The sequence below is a fragment of the Abramis brama genome (assembly GCF_963993115.1).
Source record: "Abramis brama genome assembly, chromosome: 23".
NCBI lineage: Eukaryota > Metazoa > Chordata > Actinopteri > Cypriniformes > Leuciscidae > Abramis > Abramis brama.
Genome location: NC_139985.1, coordinates 12,461,997 through 12,477,519, shown reverse-complemented (window position 1 = coordinate 12,477,519; position 15,523 = coordinate 12,461,997). Strand labels below are relative to the sequence as shown.

The 15,523-nt window shown below is 37.0% G+C and overlaps 1 protein-coding gene and 1 long non-coding RNA gene across 2 annotated transcripts in view; both read left to right on the top strand.

The window, feature by feature from the left end:
- Positions 1-198: 198 nt before the first annotated feature.
- Positions 199-1,961, top strand: LOC311074147. The gene is made up of 3 exons (XR_014604250.1): positions 199-319; positions 1,517-1,617; positions 1,714-1,961. It is a non-coding gene; the product is annotated as an uncharacterized lncRNA (long non-coding RNA).
- Positions 1,962-6,357: 4,396 nt separating this feature from the next.
- LOC311074146 (purine nucleoside phosphorylase-like) overlaps positions 6,358-15,523 on the top strand; it is a 66,122-nt gene continuing 56,956 nt past the window's right edge. The window contains exon 1 of the mRNA XM_084100510.1: positions 6,358-6,427. Within this exon, the coding sequence (XP_083956636.1) occupies positions 6,426-6,427 (2 nt within the window). The 5' untranslated portion in view covers positions 6,358-6,425. The remainder of the gene's footprint in view (positions 6,428-15,523) is intronic.

The window sequence follows — 15,523 nt, the reverse complement described above, 5'->3', positions numbered from 1 at the left end:
ATATTTTTTAATTATTTATTTGGTTAGAAACAAAATTATTTTTCTAAATTATTTTGCCATAATGACCGCACACAATACATTGTCCCTGGTAATAGGCCTAGATAATAGGTATAAAACGTAGACAGTTAAGCTGTCATTATTTACTAGCCATCTGTGCATACATTGATTAGGAAGTCCTCATGATGGCACTATTCCCACAGCAATCTGGGATGCCAGGCAGCCACACTAATGCTCAACATATGACCATCTGCGTTTGCACGGATTCACCTGAACAGGCAGCTATTACGTGGAATTAAACCTAGATTCTCTGAAATTTCAGGTAAGGATCACAAATATACTTGTATAATGATCTGACATGCAATTCGATTCACAGTGTGATGCAACTGAGAAAGACACAAACTTGACAATAAGGTTATCAATAAGGCTGTAGCCTACATGGAACCATCAGTGAGGCAAATGACAAGGTCACTGGTGAGGGGACCTGTAGAGTTTTCTAAGGGGTCACTGGTGAGGTCATTGCTTGGGTCATATCGGGAAAGATCTGACCGATTAGATTGTTGCTGAGATCTCAGTTCTGGTCACTAATAGCTGTTTAATGACTGTCTTGATTGGGTTTAAAATTGGATTTTGCCTGCTGTTCCAGGGATAATGGATGAAGTAATTGATGCCACTGGAAAGACAACTGATAAGTTCACCTGTAGTTCACCAATGGCTGCACCAATAAGGTGGTAAATGAACTAATAAATAAGCCCTGTTGAGCTTGTCTGTGAAATCCTCAAAGAAGTTTTAATAGCTCATCCGTAAAGTAATTATGGTTGTCATTTATATAATGTGGGTGTTTTTGGCAGCAGAGTGGTGTAGTTACTGCACTGAGGTTAATGATGAGGTCACATGACTTCCACCTCTGAAATCCCCCTTTAAGCTATTTGTGGGGTCATCACAAAAAATAATGGAGATGTAAACTAATTTGATCACCAATGCAAGGCTAAGCAATAAAGATTTTTCTTTCTTCTGGCCAATTGGGACAATAGTTCATTTTTACTTTCTTTCTCTGCTAACACTTTCACTGACTCACAAGTGTATGATCAATTTAAAATTTTAGCCATATATTTATATAGAAATAATATTTATATATTTTAATAATTATACATACACTATAATTGTCGGGGTCTGAATAAACACCAGACTTGGAGACAGATATAAGGTTACAACCAAACTGGGTATTTATTGACAGTGTTGAATTTTAAAGCAAGCAGATTTTCCAAAGAATAGCTAACAGGAGATGGCTGGAGTATTGGGAGATCCAAAAGGTAAGTACGGCAGTCTGCTGTCCATAGTTGAGACCAGACCAAGAGTGACTGGCTGTGTCCGAAATCGCATACTCTCTTGAGTAGGTACTTATTCTGAATAATATTCTGCTAAAAAAGTATGTTCTATATAGCATGAATGTGTGTAGTATGAATGTAATCCGGACGTACTACATTCGCCATGTTAACCTTATCATGTGACCTTCCAGCGTCAGTTGCGTTGCTTCACCTCCATTCACCAATCCTCTTGTGGCCTCATGGGATAGTAAAGTGTCCATCATACGCACACTTCAGAATCTCCCCGGAAGAAGTAGGTAATCCGGGTACTTTTTGCCTACTCTGTTATGAGTACTGTGAATTCGGAAATGCTTCTTTTGTCACATACTGTTTTTTGTCTACTATATAGTAGGGAAGTATGCGATTTCGGATGCAGCCACTGTGAGGTATGTGGTCTTATCCTGGTGCAGATTGGAGTGCTGATGGGAAACGGGTGCGGGTGATGGCCGAGTGAGTGCAGATGATGGACAGTAGGAATAGGAATGCTGGGAAATGTATTTTCTGATTAGATGACTGGGCTATTGAAGATGGAGAGAATACATGACAATAATATGTATATATTATGTTAATAATTATGGCTATAATATCTTTTTGTATTTTATTTTTTTAAATGTTACATTTTCTTTACTACACTTATGTCTTTACTACACTTAACTATTGTACTACCCCTTTCTTTTCAAAAATTATAATTTAAAAGAATATAATTCTATAATTTTTTTATATAAATAAAAAGACAATTGGTAGCAAGCTGCAAATTATACAGCTGTAATGTAACTCCATGAATTAATTTAGCTGGAAAACAATGCTATACTGATTGGTTTGTAGTCAACCATGCTTTCAATACTACCACAACAAGTAATTGTTGCTTTTTTGACAAACCCTCGTCTATGTTAAATTTAAGTTTGCAAGCATAAAAATGCATGTTAAGGATCAGCTAACATAAAATTTTCAGTTGCAATAGAGCTCTAGATGAAACTCTCTCACCCCAGGCCATCCTCATTGTTGAACCCTGTAATGTTTTATTGCTCTAGTTTTGTTTGGTTGTATGTTTTATGGTATTCTGCTGCTTTGCTTGTGTAATCCAGTGCCTAGTGTAATCCATCCATTTAATGTGGTAACTCTGAAGCTAAAGAGAGATTTGAGCCTTCCTGCATGAATCACCCTTTCATACAGCAACTAATGACCTTAACACAAGGGAACTGTGCTGTGCTTTATAAAATCCATTTGAAACATGCCTACTTTAAGTATATTCCAATGCATGCCATTTTGCATTTCAGTGGCAGATGTTATAGTGTTAATATCTATCACCAGACTGTGTTTCAAATGACTTATTGAAGCTTTGGCGAGTCGGGTTGGCTTTAATAGCTCATTTTGTTGGATCTAACTCTCGACTGTCTTTCCAGACCAGTATTCATTAATACGAGTGCTTCAGACGTGAAGTAATGGCTTTAAATAATGGAGCATGCTTTTCAGCAGCAGGATGGGAGGGAACGCAGCTCAGGCTCAGGCTCATTAAAGCTTAAACTATATCTGAAATCCACTTGGGCTTCAGGGATGCGTTGGAGGGATCAAACCCAGTCGGTCCCTAAACAGCTCTGTTGGAAAACTCGCAGCGAAACCGTGAACACTTGTGTGACAAAAGCTAAGTATTTTGAATCATAAGGGGTTGTTTACACGAAAACTTTTTATGTGTTTTGGCTGTTCATTTACACAACAATGGCATTTTGAGGCCTAAAAATGCTCATTTTTGAAACTGAAGTAACTACAGTAGCTCAACCATAAGTTTATCAAGCGACGAGAATACTTTTTGTGCACAAAAAAACATAGGCTCACTATTGGCCGACGCTGGTCGTGTGTGATGCGTTTTTTGTGCACAAAAAAAAATGTTCTCGTCGCTTGATAAACTTATGGTTGAGCCACTGTAGTCACTTGGACTATTTTAACAATGTCTTTACTAACTTTTCTGGAATGGCAAGTTTCAATAACTATAGAAGCCTATGGAGGAGTGAGCCAGCTCTCAGATTTCATCAAAAATATCTTAATATGTGTTCCGAAGATGAACGAAAGTCTTACGGGGATGGAACAACATGAGGGTGAGTAATTACTGACAGAATTTTCATTTTTGGGTGAACTAACCCTTTAAAGCAGTGGTTCTCAACTAGGGGTCTGGGCCCACTGGGGAGCCTCAAGATGACTATTTAAAATGTTATTATTTAAAATATGACAAACCAAGCATTAATATAACCAAAATAATTGAAAATCACTATATTTCTAATAATTCACTTTTTTTTTAAATCCCCTTTTTTCCTGATCCTAAATATACTAAATATACATTTTTCTAGTTAAGCCATGCTCTAAAATATTTTATTGTAATTGTGAGTGATTTAAAAAAAAAAAAAAAAAAACTTTTCTCTCTAATCCTTATCCTGTATTGATACCCTCTTCACACGATTCGATACATATCACGATACTGAACTCACGATATGATATTGTACTCCAAGACATATGGTAAAAGGTTAACAAAAAATGTACTGTTGATTAAAATGCTAAATTTGGTGTTTCATTGAGGGTGTAAATGAATAGGCTTTGACTTGGTGTTGGTAACCCAATGCACAAGACAATGGTGACACCAGAATAAAAATATTCATTATTCTGAAGCTGAAAATACAGAATTATTTTTAGACGAATATGCCTGCACTCTGTCACTGACTAGATATATTTAAAATAATGTAGGCCACTTTTTACTGGTAACGTAAGACATTTGGCATTATCAGGACACACAAATATTCCCCCATATACATTATATTCAACATTATATATAGTAGTTTAATGCAGTACTGACACTAAAACAAAACTTTTTTCTCACACAGTAATTTTTATTTTGGGTGAACTATACACAATACAGATTGTCACCATCCACGATACATATTGTTGCCTTTTTGTATTGCAATATATTGTGACACGATATATTGACACCCCTATTATCCAGTAAATCACAAACAACTTGAAAAATCATGTTGTGGACAATGGGAGGCAAAAATGGTTGAATGTTGTCTAAATGTATGCTAGTGTCAACGGATATAGGGGAAATGTTATTTGAATTTTAGTTTGGAGGACAGATTTCACAAAAAGTATTAAAATGTAACTTTTAAATCTGAACTCAAATCCTTATAGTTGCTGACATATATAGCTCATGCGACAACTAGCCCCGATTTGTTTTGACGTGTGCCGTGGCTAGTGTCTATTTTATTTGCAAAAAATATGTTTTCCGTTGAGTGGTTGTTGAGTTTGAGTGACACATGTTGGGTTTGTGTGTGGTGGATGGTGCTGTATCAGTCAAACTCTGTGACAGGCTCAATCCAGATTGGCTCCATCTATCACATCAGACTGACACAGACATCAGCTCTAATCTGATGCTTCACTGGTAGCCAACAATGCAAACACACTCAGAAAGAGGGGAATACATTCATCTTATTCACTTTAAAGCAGTCTATATTAAAAAAAAAAGAAAGAAGAAGAAAATTTTAACTCTTTCTTTAACATTAAAACAATGTTCACCACAATTTTGAATGGGAAAACGGTTTTAAATATTGGCTTGTAAATGATTTTTTCTATCTCGCCTTACACATACGCTTACCAGCTAAGCTTTTTATGCAAGAGGATGGGAGGAGATTTCTTTGAAGCCTTGCAGCTTGCGTGTCTGGTTGTCATGGTAACATTCAGTGACCTTGTCCAATTCCTTCTGTCAGTATGCACATTTGGGAGATGGGGGAAGCCTAATCAGGGTGTATGTGGGCGAATGCATGGCTCAGAGACGGCCTAGTCTGTCTGATGCCTGGTGACACTAGATAAAGCCCCGAGGAACATTTAGACACATGACAGCACACGCGCACACACACACAAATACATGCATACGTGAGTACAGGATGAATTCTAGAAACAGCGTTCAGTTTGACTGTAAGGCTGAATTATACGGATGATTATTTCAGTATGTTTGCAAATTTGCATATTTTATTTTAGATAAAATCTCTTAATATGGTTTTATCAAAATAATATAAAGAACAGTAGTGCTCATTTTTTACGTGATATTTTTTTTTCAACACAGAGCTGCTAGATTCAAATTGCTGATGCAATACCTATTTGAAGTGCACACTGCCTGAGTTAAAAAAAGACAAGCCATTTTATTTGTAGATTTAAATGTAATTGTAGTTGTTGCACTGAAAAAAATGACTATTTCTACTTGATCTAACACTTAATATTTTCACTATAACCTAAGATTGTCAGGTTGTCAGTCAGTCATATTCCATTTTCCCCACTTGAATAAAACCAGTGAATTCAGATGTTTCCTCATGAAGCACATTTTTGTTACTTGACAGTGCAATTTTACAGTGTTGGTAAAGTGGTTATTTTATAATGTGTTTTAAATCATTTAAGAATTGGCAAGCTACTTATTTGAACAAAACTACAGAAAAAACTGAAATATTGTGAAATATTATTGCAATTCAAAATAACAGTTTTGCATCTTAATACATTTTAAAATACAATTTATTCCTGTCATGGCAAAGCTGAATTTTCAGCATCATTACTCCAGTCTTCAGTGTCACATGATCATACAGAAATCATTATTATTATAATTTTTTATTTAAAAAAAAAATCAGGATTCTTTGAGTAGAAAGTTCAAAAGAACAGCATTTATTTGATATGTAAATCTTTTGTAACATCGTAAAAACTCTACTTTCTTCCACTTTTGATCAATATGTCCTTGCTGAATAAAAGTATTAATTAACTTTTGAATGGTTTATTAAAAATGAATTTTTATAGATTTTTAAAGATAATATTATACATTAAAAATTATATCAACGTAAAGTAAAAATGCCTTAAGCACTTCTCGAAAGGTCATTTGACACATAAAATTACAACTTTTCATAATTACCTCATTCTAACCCTTTTTATTTCCACAGATGTCTTGTGTGAGATCAAATCTCATGGTAAAAGTTCACCGCATGAGAGCTTGGACAACGTGTTAAGAAGTGACATATAAAGAAACAACCTGAGCTAAACATGTAAGTCATACACACCACAGGATGTGAAAGTGATGTGGAGTCCAGCGGTTGCTGACACACTCATTTGTCAGTGTGACCTTGCTTCACTTCCATCAAGGTTCTGCAAAGGTACCATGCCTCCCCTGGTGACGCTAAGCAATTATGATAACATAAAAAGAAATATCTGCAGATAACTTAAAACCCATGTCCATTATCGCCAAGACCGAGCAATCTGTTCCACATAAGAGAACCCATTTACGCATTCAATAGGTGCATGGCAGGCAAAATTATCTTGGCATGAGGTGAGAGGAGAACTGTCTGTAGCCGAACAAAGGCGAGGCAGGGAAGTCAAACTGTTAGTTAATTAGTTGAGCGGCTTTGCATTAACCTTTGACGTTACCTGTAAATGCTGATGAGTGTTACTGTGACCTCGGTGCAGGTGATGGACAAACATTGGTGCTATACATGTACTTACTCAAGGACGTTCTCATTATTATGATATGAAGTCACAACTCTCCGTTAATGAGGTTGTGTTTAATGATTGTTTTATTTAATTATTGCCTCCAAGCTGCTATGTTATTTTAGAAATCATGTTGTGTCCCTTGTACCTTAATGAATCTTGTTTCTCTAGGCTTAATTAAGAAATGTAGTTTACACCAGCTTATAATATACATTGGACAACCTGTAAACTATACAATATATGAAAACATTGGCCTGTGGCCACAGTTTACTTTAAATTGGGCTTAAATTTGATTTAAAACCCCTTATATTAGACACACCATACGTGGGTCTAAGCATTTTATCATGTTTTATTTTTGTAAAAGGATTCAAACAAATCAACAAAAGGATTGTTCACAGAATCATAATCATAGCTTAATCATAATCATGCAAAAGTTGCTGCCATAATGACAGGATGTTGTGTGTGGTTACTGGTTACCAGGGTGTTGCTAAGTGGTTTCTAGTGGTTTAAGTTTTCTGAGTGATCTTTACTATGTTGCAATGTGGTTGCTAGAGTACTCTTGGTGTTTGCTTACCATTCACACTAAGAAGGGTATCTATAACAATAACTAAATTAGTTATGTTTTTATTGTTTACCAGCTGGAAAAATCGCTCTGAGAGTGATTCCAACAATATCATTCGTCTGCGTCGTTATAAATAATAATATTGTTGCATCACTAATATCGATTATTAAATATTTTTGTAGTAATTTCAAGTCCCTATGACATTCTGATGCTCCTTCAGTTGAAATCTACAGGATTTATTTATTTATTTTGCCCATTTAATCGTATGCTAGGCAAAAATAACGTCTCTTCAACACGCGAAAAACAGATATTTTGAAGAACTGTTTGTGTTCTTACATTGAAAGTCAATGGGGACCAAAACAACATTGGGCCCCATTGGCTTTCATTGTATGGACAAACAAAGCATTTTTCAAAATATCTTCCTTTGTGTACTGAAGAAGTGATGCATCGCTAGTTATAATTATCAGCCTTGGTTTGAAAAGACCTTAATTCAGAAGAGCCCCATTCCAAGTCCCTGTGATATTCTGACGCTCCATCAGTTGAAATCTACAATCATTTTTTTGCCCATTTAATCGTATCTGCTAGACAAAAATAAATCTGATCTCCTCAACACTGCACACAATTTGAGGCATGATGTCTGTAGCGCAAATTTAGCGCTAAGTTAAAATCAAATCCCCAAGTTTGCATCTAAGATCTTAAGCAATAAATGTGCACTCATTAAATACAACAAGTCTTTGTTTGAATTGCGTTGGCCAATGTGGCAGTCATTTTTTTAAAGGTATTTCTAACACCTATCCTCTTGCAAAAACTAACTTTTGATAACTACCAATGTCATTGTTAAAGTACGTTTTTTTATAGGCAGCCATTCCATTCCAATGAGGACGTACAGTATATACAAAGTGAGTGTATCACCCTCTGCCCCCCCTCTGCCTTATCAACTGAAGTAACCATTCTGACCTTTAGAGGATGCTGTTGTCATCAGGATGAGGCCTATTTGTGAACAAACTCTCTTATTCTCACTTTTTCTTCATTTGTACTTCGCTCTGTGCTCACCAGATCCCTTCACCTGCATGGAGTGGTTTTCCATTAGTGAGGAGCAAAAGCAGTTCGAAAAAGAGAGGGATTGTGCGTATATTTATAATGCCACACCAAATGGTTCCCCGACACAGTGAAGCGTGACTGTGAAAATGGATTATCGTGCAGAATCAAGCCAAACACTGTCAAGAGTGTGCTGCGCTGATGCTGACGTTAAACCGCTTACAAACACAACCGCAACTGCACCTGAATCACTCCAGAGATTCAGATTTTGAGACTGTCAACCTAATTTTTCAGTGTTTCAGAGGCTTGTAAACATAAGTGGAACATAACTCTCTTTCTTGGTCCTTATTCAGGATTTACTCTTAAGGAACAAGATGTTTTTTTTATTATTTTTTTTAACCAAACTATTGAAAGGAACTAATTAAAAGTAATTGGAAAATCTGAATGGATCTGGCCGACCAGACCTGAGTGTGGTGTGATTAAAACTGTCTTCTACACCCAATCAGACAAATCAATGTCGTTTTATCGGTTGTGTTTCCTAAGCAGACTCAAAAGCAGGACCGTAACCACCAAAGGGATAGTTTACCCTCAAAATTCTAATTCTATCATACTCTTACCCTTATGTTTTTCCAAACCTGTACATTTTTATTTTTGGATGAACTCTCGCTTGGACACAGTTCCACAGATCCTTGAAGAAACCTGACCAAGATCTCTGGTAAAAATGTAATGAAGCTTTTTACACAGACAGTTGCGTTTTAATCCCCTGAAGCAGTGGATGGTACAAAAAATGTGTGAAACTAGAGATCTGTGACCCAACTGATATCCTCATTTGGCCCCTTTCTGTCGTCCAAATCATCCCCACATGCTACTAACCACAAACACATTGCAAGGTGAGGTCTTTTTAAACAGGGAGGGTCTGTAATTCATTACCTGCCATGACAACACCTCGCAACGACAACCCACCTCCTGTGATAGATTAAAGGGGGATTTCAAGGGGAATGACTTGGCAACTGTGCTCAACTCTCCTAATTGTTGGTTTGTCTTCCTCTATTCCCCCGTCCCTGTGTTTTTTAAATGATACAAGTTTGTTTGCCCTTTCAATCACTCTTGGTGTATGTGTGTGTGTGTGTGCGTTAGTACATTTTAGCATGTCTTCGTGCTGTTGTGGTTATCTCTTTGCAGATAATCTGAAATAGACTGTCAAATGCTGTGCATGTCGGAAATGACCACCTTGCACATTAAATCGGAGTCTCAGAAGAGTTCATTCTGCAGTTGTTCAGATTTCAGCGCAGTGTTATAGGAAATAGTTGTTCTGCTTTAGGAGATAAATAAATAAAACAGGCAGTAAATGAAGGGTGGGCTCTGTGGAGGAAGCTCATTTCATGGCCCAGTGTGTGTGCTCGATAATACGTAGTGCTGGGATTTTAGGGTGTGTTTGGAGCAGATTGCTTGTGGGCTTCCCTACTGTGTTGCTGCAGCTGCTGAACTGGAGAGGAGAGAAGAGAGGAGATTTAACCTCAGCGCCAGAGAGGCACAGAGGCCAAATGCACACCCTCCCTCTTGTCTACACACTCAAGCAGGACAAGCAGCTGAAACACATACACTCGCACGTGTATTTATGAGCACACTATAAAAACAAGTGAGAGCTTATTAAGAACACTTTACATTGTAAAGTACACCTCGATACATAAGTACACAAGTACATTAGTACACTTCAAATTAGTGCTGCTTGTTAACACAAATAAACCACTATTATTATTGGGTTTATTATAAAAATAATTAATTATAAAAATTATACTTTTATTTAACAAGGATGTACAAAAGTTACAGTTAATTACTAAGCAAGTGTTTTCAAATTTGATAAAAAATAAGAAATGTTACTTGAGCACCAAATCTAAATATTGGAATGACTTCTGAAGGATCATGTGACACTGGAGTAATGGCTGCTAAAAATTCAGCTTGGCCAGCACAGGAGTACATAAATATATTAATATTGAAAACATTTATTTTAATATTTTGCAATATTAATGTTCTACTGGATCTTTGATTAAATAAATGGAGTTAGTTTTGGTGAGCATAATAGACTTGCTAGAAATGTTCTATTGTTTTTCTGAATGATCAGACTTAAGATATTCACAATGTGGACAAAATAACTGATGAAAATAATCCCATAGACTCGCACTTAAAGGAACACGCCGCCTTTTTGGGAACTATATTCTCAGAAGGCGTAGCACTGCTACTTGGGCGGAGTGATTTGCTCGCAGAACTTGAGAAACCCCGTGGTGAGGAGCAGAGAGTTCGCTCAGAGTTGGAGTAAATCACTCCACCTAAGTAGCAGTGCTTCGCCTTCTGAGAATATAGTTCCCAGTATGTATATGGTTAGAAGATGTCTGTGTCTCATGTGACCTTGTTATTCGTACATGCTGTGACTATACAAATCACAACATGTAAATAGGAAAATGTTGCCGTTATTTTGTCACTTATTGGGAGCAGTATGCTAGCTGGAGCCATTTACCTCCAGTCTTTGTGCTAAGCTAGGCTAGCGGTGGGTGCGTCAGACAGAGTTACGGCACGCACGGAGATGAAAAGGGTATGTATGGACTTATCTAACTCTGGGGGATACAATGAATAAGTCCCAAAAAGTCAGCGTGTTTCTTTAAGGAGGGACCTGAGACTATGCTGACCAGAATAGCATAACATAACAACTGTGTGATTAAAAAAACATTCAAATACCTCAGTAACCACATAGCAACGCCCTAGTAACTACCCCCAAACACCCTTTACATTTTTGTTAGAAAATGGAGGGGGAGTAGATGATGACAGAAATGTTATTTTTTGGGTGATCAATTCCTTTAAATGACCAAACATTTCAAACTAGGTTAGTGTGTCTTTTACCATGATTCAGAGTTCTTTTCTCCACTCCATCAGATTGGCAGTCCGTAGAGAGCAGCATCATAGAGTGAAACGGCATTTTAAAGCAGACTGGATCTTCTTCTGTGTCAGAAAGACAGGCCAGCGATTCACACTCACACACTGCTCTCATCCAGCACAGAGCAAATTGTGCATGAAATTGGTTCAGAAAACATGAACTGGAACGATCCCATCTTCAGTCCCTTTTTGCTGGGTCTGCAAAAAATGTGTTGGCTGTTTAATTACAAAGTATTAACACGCCAGCGTTGCATGATGGGTGACTCAGCTACCGATTGGCTCTCACCATGAATAACCATGGCTGTGTTGCTAAAACATGATGAATGTTGGTTGTAAAGTTCAAATCATATGTGGCAGTGCAAAAAGCTTGCCAGGGCTTTTGTGGAAACTATTAAATGCACATTTATTGTACGGTCTTTCTTTGGATAGCATGATAAATGACTTCACCGCGTTCACCTAAGGGATCAGTGATGCAGTGCAGATATCTAGTAATTGAACAGAACAGCAAGACTATTGCTAGAGAAAAGAGCAGAAACATTATTTTGACATTATGCAAGCCCTTTTTGCTCCAGACAAGATGTTTTGGCTGCTCCTTGCTTCAAAACATTTGTTTCTGTTTATAAGGTTAGGTGAACACTTGCAATTTTGACTGTATACTTCACTTCTCAGACCTCGTTCTGCTCTGTGACTGATTAACTTAATCCCCAGCTCGAATTGTTTCTTTATCTTTATTTTTCTCTCACAGTCATTCCTGAGCTCAAGGTTACGGTGTCACTTGTGAAGGTGTCCTGTCTGACACAAGGCTGATATGTTGGAATTTAAATTATATGAGGGCTAATCTGGTTTCTAATTGCACATTACAACTATGGCTTACAAGCACTGTGAGTTATTTATTCAACACAATTTTGTTCCATAAATCATTCATTTTTTTCACCCTTTACGTCTGTGTGTGGGTTTTGCAAATCCCATGAAAAGTATTAAAAAGAGCTTGTGACTAAACCTCGTAACTCCATTGGATCCTCAAACTGTCTGTAAAACCTCATAACTCAAAGTGCTGCACACAGTTTGGGCCGTCTCTGCTTGTTTGCAATGCAAGGGTAAAAAAACAAACAGGTTGTTTAATAGTGTTTTCTATTTTGTTTTCTTTACTCAAGAAACTCTATACTATATACTAAAGGTTAATGTTTTATGTATTTGAGGAGCGAAGAAGTGCGTCTTAGTGTAGCATTTGTTATCAAGTCATAGCCAATACTGTCTTAAACAGCCAAAAATGTATGTACTTAAATGTGGTATCTATTTTTGGATGATCAGTGAATTAAATACTTAAAAAATGTAAAAGGCTTTTTATCTCATTGGAATATTTCCTCTTTTTATTTGGAACTTGATCAATGAGATACACTCACCTAAAGGATTATTAGGAACACCATACTAATACTGTGTTTGACCCCCTTTCGCCTTCAGAACTGCCTTAATTCTACGTGGCATTGATTCAACAAGGTGCTGAAAGCATTCTTTAGAAATGTTGGCCCATATTGATAGGATAGCATCTTGCAGTTGATGGAGATTTGTGGGATGCACATCCAGGGCACGAAGCTCCCGTTCCACCACATCCCAAAGATGCTCTATTGGGTTGAGATCTGGTGACTGTGGGGGCCATTTTAGTACAGTGAACTCATTGTCATGTTCAAGAAACCAATTTGAAATGATTTGAGCTTTGTGACATGGTGCATTATCCTGCTGGAAGTAGCCATCAGAGGATGGGTACATGGTGGTCATAAAGGGATGGACATGGTCAGAAACAATGCTCAGGTAGGCCGTGGCATTTAAACGATGCCCAATTGGCACTAAGGGGCCTAAAGTGTGCCAAGAAAACATCCCCCATACCATTACACCACCACCACCAGCCTGCACAGTGGTAACAAGGCATGATGGAGCCATGTTCTCATTCTGTTTACGCCAAATTCTGACTCTACCATCTGAATGTCTCAACAGAAATCGAGACTCATCAGACCAGGCAACATTTTTCCAGTCTTCAACTGTCCAATTTTGGTGAGCTCGTGCAAATTGTAGCCTTTTTTTCCTATTTGTAGTGGAGATGAGTGGTACCCGGTGGGGTCTTCCGCTGTTGTAGCCCATCCGCCGGTTGTGCGTGTTGTGGCTTCACAAATGGTTTGCTGCATACCTCGGTTGTAACGAGTGGTTATTTCAGTCAAAGTTGCTCTTCTATCAGCTTGAATCAGTCGGCCCATTCTCCTCTGACCTCTAGCATCAACAAGGCATTTTCGCCCACAGGACTGCCGCATACTGGATGTTTTTCCCTTTTCACACCATTCTTTGTAAACCCTAGAAATGGTTGTGCGTGAAAATCCCAGTAACTGAGCAGATTGTGAAATACTCAGACCGGCCCGTCTGGCACCAACAACCATGCAACGCTCAAAATTGCTTAAATCACCTTTCTTTCCCATTCTGACATTCAGTTTGGAGTTCAGGAGATTGTCTTGACCAGGACCACACCCCTAAATGTATTGAAGCAACTGCCATGTGATTGGTTGATTAGATAATTGCATTAATGAGAAATTGAACAGGTGTTCCTAATAATCCTTTAGGTGAGTGTAATTCAACAAGACCAAGATTATTTATTACTGTGAAAGACTCAAATTAATATAAAATACTTAGTTCTGACCCTAAATTCTGATTGGATGGCACATTCAAAGCTGATGAACAATAACTGATATCAGTTGAACAATATTAATGTGGAAAAAAACAACTATTTCCATTGCTGCACATATATTAGCTAACACCATAATCTTTTGAATTGGCTTTTATTTTATTTTTTCAGTTTTATTTTAATATTAGCTTGTTTTTGTATTGTTATTATGTGAATTTGTCATTTTTATTAGTTTTTTTATATTTCAGTTTTAAAAAATATTTTATTTTTTAGTAATTTCAGTACTTCAACTTATTTATTTATTTTATTTCAGTTAGCATTACCAAGGCAACATTATTCATTTGAAGTTTTTTACATTTGTTTTTCATCTAATAACTATATTTTATTTCATTATTTTATTTCAACTTCATTACAATTAATGGAAAATTAAGTTTTATTTTTAGTTAACAATAACAACAATGACCATTTGACACATTTCTACCATTGCATGGAACATGGCGGTTTGAAAAGATAATATAATAGAGGAAATTCAAATAGGTGAACAAGCAGCAGAAAGGATGTGGTTTGAACAAAGTGACCTTCAAGATGATTTAAAAAAAGAACGAAACAAAAGTCCCATTTCTAAACACATATATATTTTAAAACAGATTTTACTGTACTGTAGTTGATATTCAGTTATACTATATACACTCTCAGAAAAAAAGGTACAAAAGCTGTCACTGTGGCGGTACCTTTTCAAAAGGTACACCTTTGTACCTAAAGAGTGCATGTAAGTCCCTCAAAGGTACTGTTGCAAAACCAGTCGCAGCATATATGTTACAGACATGCTGTTATGTTACAATGCAAAAGCTTTGAGTAGAACAACTATGAATTCAGCTGGGGATATGTCATATTACTCAAGTAAATCTTATCTTAGCATCCTATATAATTGCAGAACATTTGCTCCACTACTGCAAATCATCTAAGACTTAGATGGCAAGCTTACTAAAAATACCATATAAGTGGTCTCAGAAATTGCTCTTGTATCACATACTGCATTTAATCTGCAGGAGATGTGGAAAGGCTGCATAAACAAACATCTCTCACTCCAATCCAATTCTCTAGTATATATTTTCCAATTCATTTTAAAAATGCACATCCAGACTAATGCCACGTGGGTGAAGTGTAAAACAGGAATCCGTGTAGCAAGTAGTTGTTGTAAGGGTTTAATGTTGTGCATGTATTGAGGTTAATCTGTCTCTCTCACTAAACCTATGGTGGCCTGCTGAGAGATCAAAACACCCAGAGAAGATGAGAGATGAAGCGAGCACTTTATGTAACCCTATACTTTCTTGCATAAACACAAACCCCTCTGTGTTCCTCTATCAACACTAAAAGCCTCCTTTCTTTGTTAAACTAGCCCCTTTTTATTATTAAGACTAGTGGAGTGCGTTCAACAGACCCCTAAAACTCAAGCATCCT